Source organism: Gossypium raimondii, chromosome 8 (genome assembly GCF_025698545.1).
Source record: "Gossypium raimondii isolate GPD5lz chromosome 8, ASM2569854v1, whole genome shotgun sequence".
NCBI classification, from domain to species: Eukaryota; Viridiplantae; Streptophyta; class Magnoliopsida; order Malvales; family Malvaceae; genus Gossypium; species Gossypium raimondii.
Window position 1 is genome coordinate 6,775,349 of NC_068572.1, and position 10,869 is coordinate 6,786,217.

A 10,869-nucleotide genomic window follows, 5' to 3' on the forward strand; every position below is an offset into this window, starting at 1 on the left:
TTCCATTATGCTATTACACCTCTATTCCATTCAACCAAACACAAGATTACTATTACGCCTCTATTTCATTACATTCAACCAAACAATTGATTTGCTATTATATTACACCTCTATTCCATTACACCTCTAATCCAATACACCTCTAATTCAATACAGAGAACCAAACGTGCCATTAATCTTATGATTGCATCTTTAGTATTGTTAAATTTAGACCAAAATTAGAGTATGGCCCAAATATAACTGTTTTCGAAATTGGTTACCTTGGAAAGTTTGAAACATTAGTAAGATTGGATTTGATGTAGTAAACATTCTTAGTGGCATCACGATGATATCTTCTTCATGGTTGCAAGAGGTGTTCATACGAAAAGACGTGAGAGACATTCAAATAAAATATTTAAAAATTTGATTAAAAAATAAATATAATATAGAGGGTGATGATAGGTATAGAATGTTAATGGGGGGCGCTATCCTTAAACCCAAACGAAAATGATATTTAAATGAAAATGATATTTAAATGAAAATAATTTTTAAATATTAAGTTTGGATCAATCCATGTGTCTCGTAATGATTACCATCAAGAAGGGGGAATTTTTGCCGGTCATTCAGCTTGCCTATATATTTTATTCATGTAATACAAAAATGGTGGTGCTGGCCGATAGCCATTTTCATTATTAGTTTATTCCCTGTAGAAACCATTTGACTTTCCGTGGATTTAACAACAAATTGAAAATTTTGGGTTTAGAAAGAGAATTTTCCCTTTAGAAATTCTCAATTAATTTATTTTAATTGAAGTTAATTAATCAAAATTATATATATATATATATATATATTCGATATTATGAAGTGGTATAAAATGTAGGCATATAAAGGTCAGTTTGGTTGGATTGGATTAAGTAATAAAAATGTTATAGATTTAAGTGATGAATATTAGTGGGACGGCGGCTTGTTGTAAGTTGGAACTTTCACTACGTGCTTAATCGCTTATCCATAATACCAATCCAACACATTTGAGTTTGATCTTCAATTTGTTTTCTTTTCGTAATTTTCCACAACCAAATCTATTTTGCACTGTTAGGTTTAGGTATAGATACATGTCACTCGAATAAGATATTTTTTTTATTATTCATGTATTTTTCTTAATTATTTTATGGTTTATAAATATTAATCGTTTTAAAATTTATAATTAAATCGTAAATTATGAAAAATACAATATAACTTTGAATAAATAAAAATGCAAAAGTACTACATTTATATTTTGATAAAATAAAACGAAATGAACTCTTTTGAAAAATATCAAAAAATAATATAATTTAAAACCAAATATAAAAAATTAATTAATTTTTTAATTTTTCTAAAATACATAAATTAATAAAATCACACCTTTACATATCAATCAAATTGAGGGTGAGTTTAGATGGACGATGCGTTTACCTATGGTTAGTATAAAAATAGTGATAGCAGTGATATTAGATACTGTAACGTGAGATAAAAAATAAGTTAAACGCACCGCACCGCACCGCAACCAATCCTCTATGCAAACCAACCAACGTGAAAAAATTGAACGTGCTGCAGAATTAGAAAAAGAAAAAAAAAACTTTGAATGCCGCCTACCCATTAAAAAAGAAAATCAATGCCTGTCGCCATGTCTCTGTTAAGGTTGCATAGATAAAGCGCAAAATGGACCAATCTCTGTGATCTTTGCTTCTCAAAATCAAATCCTTTCAGCCATTCTTCCTTCTATGCTTTTCCTACAGTAAGTCCTCTGCATTTATCCAAAAATTCTTTTTCTTTTTCAACTTTTTTCCTCTCGAAATGATCTTTCTTCTTTTCTTTTTTTTCCCCTAGATTTGATCCAATATTTCGATGACCATTACTTTGGGGTTTTTAATCACTCAACTCGTCAATTTTCTTTTTCTTCTTTGATGTTATGTGAGTTTCGTCTTTGGTTTATGAGAAAATTGGAGGAAAGAATATTGACACGATTTATGGGGGGCTAGAATTAGACGTGCCCAAAATGCAAAATTAGAAATCTAATTACTTAGTTGTATTAAGTTCAGCTGGACTTCAAATCACTCTGTTTCTCTGTTTTGCTAATTAGGTCTCTAAATTGTATTTGTTCATTTCTTGTGTCCGTTTCTCTGTTTTTTTAAGGGGCTGGGCTTCTGATTCCCAGAGTAAAGTAGTGAATAATGCCAGCAAAACCGCGGAATGAAGATCAACGGATGCACCATGGTGCTCAAAGTGTGTTGAACTCAACTGCCTACTCAGAGCCCTGGTGGAAAGCAGTAGGGATTGACCTCTTAGGTGAAGCTGCTTCAAAGTCACCCTCTGCAGAGAAAAAAAATGGTCCAACAGCAGATGGAGGTAATCCAGTTAAGAGAATCTGATTAGTGTAGGATCACTACTCGGATTTCTCGTAATAGTTAAAGATGGAATGCTTCTTCTTTTTTTATGCTAACAAGACATCAGTTTGGGACCTAGTGAATTATGTAATTTGGTATCGATGGCTCGTCGTTTTTAGTGGTCTTAATAACTTTATACTATCTGTCTCAATTTCTTACGTAGTGCCATGTGACAATAATAACTAGTGAAATGTGATATATCTGCTCCTTGTATAAAAATTGATGCATACCATGTACTCATTACATTTGATGTATTCTTTGTTTCTGGATCAGATGGGCGAAATGGACATGATGAACAATATCTCAAGCATGTCCCTTCTGCAGCCCCCCTCACATTGGTTGAACACCTTGAACCAAATTCCCAAATGGAACTAGCTGGCCACTCAATTGTAAGTCCTCTCTCTCTCTTACTCAAACAAACCCATTCACACATTTACATACCATACCTATAGAAGCGGTCACGAGCTTGCACTGACATGCATCCATCCATGTATTTTAGCTGTCAAACTACTTTTTTATTCTTTAAATTTCTATGACTTCATATTGAGTCTCACTTTGACTGCGGAAGAAATTTTGCTTCAAACCTTTCAGGTCTTGAAATCTTACCCCTGTTCAGATTTGCAGTACAGTGGAATACTGGCTTCATATGGGCCACAAATAATGGTATGATCTGAGTCTCTTGTTTTGAGTTGTATTGGATAGCAGGAAAAGACAATTTATCGACTATTATTTTGTAGTAGATAGAGGCATCTGATTATTAGAATATCTTGTATCCTTTTGCCCTAGAATTCATTAGATCACTTTGTATACTTTAACAAAAGCTTTTGCATTGGTGATGCTCCTACTTAGGATCATGGCTCATTTGCTCCATGTAAAGTTGTTACAGTGTTTCAAAAATAATACTTAGAATTTCAAGCAAATGAGTTCACCCTCTTCTTGCTTTTCTTGGAAGCAAAGCGACCTTGTTCACTAATAGTTCAAACTTTATTTGCTAATTGTTTCACAAATTGTGTGTAATTGTCGAAGAGCAACTTTACCATCTAATTTATGTGACTATCATCTACCCTTCCTCTTTCTTTTAATTTATCTGAACTGTTTTTGGCATAATTATTGTTGGTCATTGACATAAAAGCTCTCGTTTTAGGGAGTTATTGCATCTAATTATCTTCAAATGAGTTTCACGTGTTTTCACTATTGGGGATGTAGGTTGATGAACTTATCATTTCGAAGGTTTAATAGATGTCTGTATGTATCACATTACTCCACATTACTCCACATGGAACCAATGAACTTATTGCATTCTCTTTCTACCTAAATTTGTGATGTCCACATTTCGGATAACTCCAACTATGATGTGCTAGGTGTCACCACTATATGGAATGCATCATGCTAGAATGCCTTTGCCTCTTCAAATGGAAGAGGAGCCTGTTTATGTAAATGCAAAGCAATATCATGGAATTTTAAGGCGAAGACAAATACGTGCCAAGGCTGAGCTTGAAAAGAAAGTCATTAAAGTTAGAAAGGTAGAAATGGTACTTTTAGGCTTTTCTTTTTCTTTGTGGTTGGAAGAAATGTATAATTGGAGAGGCTCAGGACTGAAATTGTGTTGGCATTGACTACAGCCATACCTTCATGAATCACGGCATCTGCATGCTATGAGAAGGGCTAGGGGTAGTGGAGGTCGTTTTCTGAATAAAAAGAAGCTGGATGATCACATCACCAGTCCTAACTCAGAAAAGGGTATGAATTCAGATGAAAACATTTCAGCTAAATCAGCTCACTTATCTGGGTTTGAGTGCTTATCTTCCAGTGGTACTGGAAATTTGAGTTCCTTCTACGGACAGCAAGAGGGAAATGAGTCACTAGTTAAGGATTTGCATAAAGCACAGCCTTTAGCTAATAGTACACTCCACTTATCATCTAATAATGCTGAGAAGGGTAACTACTTCCGCCAGCAGAGGGATATCGTGCAAGGGAATGGGGCACAACATGGGGCCCCTTCAATTAAATGAGATTCCTCCTTGAGGTGGGTGACTCTATCCCACATTGCTCTGCATGTTTAGTGTTTGGTAACTCGTGTCCATTTTATGTCTCTGTATCTAATGGAGTCTTTTTTATATAGGCAGCGCTGGAGGTATTTGCCCCTTAGATGTTGGGTGGCGGAATCCCTCCCAGAGTGGCGTCTCTCAGGCAAATCATTCTTGGCTTTGGTTTGGTTAAGGGGTTATCATATGAGGAAGTATGTGGTCTTTGGTTTTATCCACACACTGCTGTTCCTCCTATTGATCCCGTTGTAGAAAGATAATGTGTGGTATCGTGCTACCTACAAAAGTGTATAATTTGAAACAACTTATATTAGAACTTGTGTACTGAAGCAGAATTTACGTATGACTAAAGAGTTTTAGCATTTACATGAGTGTGGCCTTAATAATGTATAAGTGCTTCCTGCTGTTGCTTCTCTCCTTTCCTCTTATTTTTCTAGTTCTTATATGAGAAACGCGTCTAAATGATAAAAAGACAAATCTGAGGCATGGAGATTTTTGGTTAACGCTCTGCTGGAAAACGGAGGTATATGCAATGCATGCTTGATACCTTTTGAGGAGGCTCGTGAATAGCGCCAAATATCATCCCCTGGCCCCGAGAACTCTATACAAATGAAGACCTTTCCCATTGGCTAAAATTTTAGAAGTATGGTATTTTTTTTACATGCCCAAGACAGTTATAAATGTATATAATACAGGAGAAGCATTATTGGTCTTACAGAAAAAAAAAAAAACCAGTTGTCAACAACACTGCTGTCAGCTGGTAATATAATGCGTCTTGTCTCTTAATTTGTCTGAAAATAGAAGTCTCCAACAATTTCTAGTTTGCTTGCTCTTTAAGTTGTTCCTGTTCCACGGGAAGCAAAAGCCAAAAAATCACACAAAATTAGAAAAGCAGAAAGATTTTATCATCTCTAGATGTTAAATTATTTGTTATGCTTATACTAACCTCTGTCACAAAGAAAGCATGAAACCCATAAGGAACCCTGTAGGGTAATTCAACAACTGCAACAGGATCTGCTGACATCGTTTTTGCATCAATCACATTCACTGCTGATTTTCTGTTCAGTCGAAAACAATAGTCAGAAAAGACCGAGCAAACGAAATACTCAGATAGTGTATGGCAAGAGTAAGGGAGAGACATACCCAGTATTTTCATCATGTGCAAAGAATATCAAGTAGCCATCGTCTTCTTCACAAGTGGTCCCAGGCTCACGAGGCACAAAAACAGCTTCTGAACCGAATCTACCAGGACCCAAGTCAAACACCCCAACAACATTCCCCCCAACTTCAATCTTTTCTTTTCCTGCCTCTGGTTCCGTGTGCAGATCAAATTTCACAATCCCCTTGACTTTCGCAATGCTGTCCAAAATGGTTCCATACACATACCTTTGTTTTCTAAATTCACACAAGAGATGGAAAAAAATGACAAGTCAGAAGTATAAACTTCGATCAAAGAACGTAAGCATATTATACAGTATGTTTTTAGATCATGTACCTGCCAGTGTAGTATTCATTCACCCTGGGGAAATCCACAGCAGAAGCTGATAGTTTCTTCTGTGAAGCAAGACCACTTTTCATGTTGAACCTCATCTCATACCTGATTTAAATGATAAAAATGAGAAACAACCTTGTACAAAGATCATTTGCATATGCACATAAGAGGCCAGAGTTCTCACAGCTCATTTGAGAAATTTTCAAGCTTCTCTTTGACCTCCCCATTGACCATGTCTAGATCTGGGTTCTCAAGACGGCAAGTGATCAGAACAACTTCGTCTCCCTCCTCCCAAGCATTCGCTAGAAACAGAACATCATAAAAGCAGTTAAGTGTCTAATCCATCCATGTACTTGATAAATATTAAGCATATAACAATTTTATCCAAACTGGAAGTAGGTATAAATAAAGGATTGAGTAAAAAAAATGATAAAATGCATACAATACCATTGTGGAATATAAAGCAATTAGGAAGCTCAAACCATCTGATTAGCAGGTCATCCTTTGCATATCGTGGAAGGACACCAAAGCGAGCCTTCTTTGAAGCATCAAATGAGTATATCAGCTTCTTGTCTTTAACCATATCCTGAAAATTTAAATGTCAACAATCATAAGATGCAATTACTATGATTCTCAACAATGATGTCAGAAGCTAAATTCTATTATGGTACATCAATAGTCTTAATTACCCACCAAAAATAAAAGTTCTTGACAAATCATAGAACATTTTAGGCACCCAAGTCACATATCAACCTCAACAAGAGTTTGAAAGCTGGTATCTGATAGAAAAATAAACAGAAATTTCTATTGAAAGTGGCATACCTTTGGTCGAAAATACAAGGGAAGATCCAAGAAAATTGCATAATTCTCAGTAATTGCAAAGTCATGCATCATGATTGGTTCTGATATTGTTATTGGAACTGGGTCGTGCATGAAACCATCTTTTGAAATAACTCTGTATGTAATATAAGGTGGCCCTTCGTGTCCATAACCAAAAGTAAACATCTCACCTGCATGCAGAAACATCATAAATCAAAAGTGTTTCACCACCAGTAACTAATAACTTATCTCCTTTTTAAATAATGTGTCTCACCAGTGACTGGATCAACCTTTGGATGAGCAGTGAAGGAATGTGCCAACCGCTTGTCATAGTCAATCATGCCAAGAGTTTGGAGATCTCCATCCTCCAAAACTTTGAGCACATCTGTTTGTTATAACAGGCAATACAATTTAGTACCCAAGCTTCATCAAAGAAATAATAAGAAATGAAAATAGATGTGAATGTTAGCATCCTTAAACCCCCATTCTTTCTTAACAGAAAACTGAAAGAGAGAAGACAAACTTACAAGGTTTATCGGCCTCTTGAAGTGCCAGAAGTTTCCCATGGTGATATATGAGATTTGTATTAGCTGTTCAATTATTATATGGCAGGTCAGAGTCTCACATCAATAAGATAAATATTTTAAAACAGGTAAACTACCAGTGATGAGCAACAACAAAAAAATGGAAAGGGTGAAATTGTTTTCAGATTGCATTTTAAGGGATATATGTGCCACTGCCAAGGATCATGAAATAAATTAAAGGACACATAAGTTTCGGAGCCCCCATCTGGAAATGTACCACATCAACTCAATGGATCAGAATGAAGATGTAATCTATAATACATTCTAACTCACTCAAAGTTCTACTAACATTTCCTTTCTATGAAGGTTTGGAGAAATAACATAGGCATCTTAGAACCATGCAGCCATATCTTTACTCTCTCTATATGGAACAGACACCAGAGCATACAAATACTAGCACTCAATAGAGATAAAGCACAAATGCATAAGCAATAAAATCCTTTCTAAAAAATTTGTGCAACTGTGTATTAATGGAACATCACATGTAATCCATTGCATTATCTTTGAATTTAGCAGAAACAGACTCAACAAAATTACCTGGAACATCACATGTAATCCATTGCATTATCTTTGCATTTAGCAGAAACAGACTCAACAAAATTACCTGTTCCATTCCCGTATGATAAATCTAACACTTTAGCCTTTTCTCTCAGCTTATATATATTGACCATGAGCAATCCAAATAATCCTTTAAGGTCTCCAACCTGAGAAATATCATATTCAAGAAGAGGATAGCGACATGCCAAGCATTTGCAACAGAGGTTTTACACAGTTAAAATTGAACTTAAAGCTTCTAACTGCAGGTCAGTCATTGCTGTTTAGTTTTCAAAAGGCCCCACTACTTAGAAGCAGCTTAGTGGAATAAAAACATAGCCGGTACAACTTAGCTAACATTACAATGAATAATTTCAACCTTTCGTGTCAAGAAGGCAACTTGCAAGATATACCTTCATAAATTTTGACCCCCCGAAAAACTCTTCTTGTTTAAGACGCGATGTCTTGACAAAACGAGACACATATGTTGCCTTTCCATCTTTGATGCGCAGACCATGAATCATTCTATAAATTCCACAATCAACAAACAGGTTACATTATGTTAATTCTGTCATATCATGCAAGTGCAACCACATCAAGTAAAAGGTAAGAAGCAAAGAACAAGATCTGAATTGGCACTATGACAAGCATCCACATAGTTGGAGCAATACATAAAGCAGTTAATCAGAGAACCAGTGGGCAACTAAAGCAAAGAAGTAGTGCTATATAAATGGTTAAATTGAAGCAAACATACCCATCTCCGTCAAACCTGGAAGGCAAAGAAATTACAAAGAAAAAAAAGAACAAAGAATTAGAAGTGATGACCATGAAAGTTAATTCACAAGAAAAAAAAAACAGAAGAGTTGAAAATAAACGTACCAGTGATATGCAGCAACAGGAGGAAACTTGGGGTTAGGCCCAACCCTTACAAATTCACCGTTCAAACATTCCTGGAAAAACACATACAAAATTCCCAGAAAATATTATATTACTAATATCACACAATAATAAACAATGGAAAACAAAAAGTAAAACTATCTAATTCATTAAGTGAATCCAAATAACAATCAGTTTCAGCTAAATCAGCTTACAGGGAGATGGCCTTTGACGGGAAGATTATGGGTGGGAGGAGTTTCGGTAGGAGCAGGACCGAAGTTACCCGATAGATAATGTTGAGGCTGAGAAGAATCATACATAAGCTTAACTATCAGCTGTTCCAACCAGTCAATCAGTGTCGATTTTAGACCTTTTTGGGGGCTGGGTTTCACCTCCAGGATTCCCTTTTCAGCTCCCACGCGGTCATCGTTCACCAGCTTCGACTTGTCCTCCGCCATTTCTCTCCTATTCTGAAACTGATAGTGGTGGAGAAACCGGGGAAGTGTGCATAAATTATTGTATCTAAGTGGATGGTACTTGTTGGTATATAGGGGGCCACGTCATTTTAGAGATTAAATTATATTTTGGTCTAATTTCTAATATCGGTTCTTGTACTCTTCATACTTTTAAAATTTAATCTAACTTCTACTATATTTTAATGGATTTATACTTGATGAACTTGGCGGTGTATAATCCTATTAACCATTGATGAACAAAATAATCACACAATCAAAAAAATAACTAAATTGAATTCAAATTACTTAGTGATGCATCATGCATCAAATATTAATTCAAATTGATTATATTTTATCAATATTAACCTAATTTTTAAATCAAATCTTTGAATAGTTTAAATTATACAAAAATTCATTAATATTGTTATCAATTAATATTTAATTTTCAAATTAAATAAAAATAAATATTAATTTTTTTAAAAATAAAAGCAAAGGGTTAAATTTTTAAAGGCTGGATAGCACAAGGACGCTCCTTAAATATAGCGGGGAAGCCTAATTTGGCATATCAAATTACGACATATCAAACTCCCCTACACTTAATTCTTTGCTTGTCCTCAAGCAAACATATAAAACATGCAAAAAGACTACCCTTGAACTAAATTGGACAATTAGCTCACATGGTGGCAAAACATTGAACTTGTATGAGAACTAACTCACATGTAACTTAAGAGTGATATCTAGCTAACTGGGATATTCTTAATGCAAACACAATTAGTTCAATAAGTTAAAGTACTAATAAATATAGAGGCAATTAAAATGAATGTATCCACAAGTGTTATCCATCAAAATGAATTATATGGATCACTCATAGATATCTAAAATGAATTGGCCATTCATCCGGACAAATGCAAGCAATTCAAAAAATATTATGTTAGTGAATTATTCTGGTTCCAAAGGTCTTCTAGGCTTGTAACGTTCTAAGGTTTAAGGATGGTTCGGAGTTCAAACAAAAGATATCTCAAATTGGTTTCAAGCACTAAAAATGATTAATTACATGACATTTTTTCCTATTCGTCCCTAATTAATTTACAAGCTCGCCTTCTTCTCTCACCTATCTTATTTCTCCAAAATTTTAGAATATATTGTGCAATATTAGAACATACAAAACTAACAAGCACTAATACATTATGACATGAAAGATTTTCATTCCGAGCTCGACTTTGATTTCGTTTAAGCTCTTTTTTACATTTTGCACTCTTTCACTCACAATGCTTTTAACCCTCACAATGCTTTTATTCACTCAACATTTTTCTTTTTGTATTTTTCTCTTTTGTTTTATGACTCGACTTAGCAAAGTTCTATATGTTTCACACAAGAAATCAACATAACGTTTCTACCTAACCCTCAATGTCCATGGCCCAACGTCCATTACATAGTGCGTTTTAGCATTCAAGACAATGAAGGGTTGAGTTCTCGACTCATTTAGGCTTAAGGCTTCCGTATTAAGACCTTAGGCATTGTTAAATATTATAAAACGACATCCATGTCAATATTAATAATTTTTTTGAGGTACAGATTAGACAACTTATCCCTTCTATAATGAGGGACGACATAATAATCGCGAATGGAGTAAAAAAAATTTTACTCTTAACAAACACATGA

At 34.9% G+C, this 10,869-nt stretch overlaps 2 protein-coding genes across 3 annotated transcripts; one reads left to right on the forward strand and one right to left on the reverse strand.

The window, feature by feature from the left end:
* The first annotated feature begins 1,576 nt into the window (after positions 1 to 1,576).
* On the forward strand, positions 1,577 to 5,300 carry LOC105790577 (nuclear transcription factor Y subunit A-7). Of its 2 annotated transcripts, none has more exons than XM_012618249.2 (7): positions 1,577 to 1,753; positions 2,152 to 2,364; positions 2,676 to 2,791; positions 2,994 to 3,065; positions 3,764 to 3,925; positions 4,025 to 4,428; positions 4,525 to 5,300. In XM_012618249.2, the coding sequence occupies exons 2-6, from the start codon at positions 2,190 to 2,192 to the stop codon at positions 4,412 to 4,414; spliced, it is 915 nt and encodes a 304-aa protein (XP_012473703.1). In that variant the 5' UTR covers positions 1,577 to 1,753; positions 2,152 to 2,189; the 3' UTR covers positions 4,415 to 4,428; positions 4,525 to 5,300. The 2 variants fall into 2 exon arrangements, with proteins under 2 accessions (XP_012473703.1, XP_012473704.1); XM_012618250.2 differs by having other exon boundaries at positions 4,529 to 5,300.
* On the reverse strand, positions 5,048 to 9,272 carry LOC105790576 (carotenoid 9,10(9',10')-cleavage dioxygenase 1). The gene is made up of 14 exons (XM_012618248.2): positions 8,968 to 9,272; positions 8,756 to 8,826; positions 8,631 to 8,645; positions 8,290 to 8,401; positions 7,947 to 8,046; positions 7,286 to 7,348; positions 7,033 to 7,143; positions 6,762 to 6,949; positions 6,387 to 6,525; positions 6,124 to 6,241; positions 5,943 to 6,044; positions 5,591 to 5,842; positions 5,394 to 5,505; positions 5,048 to 5,291 (listed from the first exon to the last, which is right to left on the reverse strand). The coding sequence occupies exons 1-14, from the start codon at positions 9,208 to 9,210 to the stop codon at positions 5,265 to 5,267; spliced, it is 1,653 nt and encodes a 550-aa protein (XP_012473702.1). The 5' UTR covers positions 9,211 to 9,272; the 3' UTR covers positions 5,048 to 5,264.
* Between the last annotated feature and the right edge of the window lie 1,597 nt (positions 9,273 to 10,869).

What these genes read in the sequence shown, in the direction of transcription:
- LOC105790577 (XM_012618249.2), top strand. Translation starts at nt 2,190, where the DNA reads ATGCCAGCAAAACCGCGGAATGAAGATCAACGGATGCACCATGGTGCT. An exon ending in AACTAGCTGGCCACTCAATT is followed by an intron (nt 2,792 to 2,993) that starts GTAAGTCCTCTC and finishes CAAACCTTTCAG; the next exon opens with GTCTTGAAATCTTACCCCTG. An exon ending in CATATGGGCCACAAATAATG is followed by an intron (nt 3,066 to 3,763) that starts GTATGATCTGAG and finishes ATGATGTGCTAG; the next exon opens with GTGTCACCACTATATGGAAT.
- LOC105790576 (XM_012618248.2), bottom strand. Translation starts at nt 9,210, where the DNA reads ATGGCGGAGGACAAGTCGAAGCTGGTGAACGATGACCGCGTGGGAGCT. An exon ending in AAAGGTTGATCCAGTCACTG is followed by an intron (nt 6,950 to 7,032) that starts GTGAGACACATT and finishes TTCTGCATGCAG; the next exon opens with GTGAGATGTTTACTTTTGGT. An exon ending in CCTTGTATTTTCGACCAAAG is followed by an intron (nt 6,526 to 6,761) that starts GTATGCCACTTT and finishes TTAAATTTTCAG; the next exon opens with GATATGGTTAAAGACAAGAA.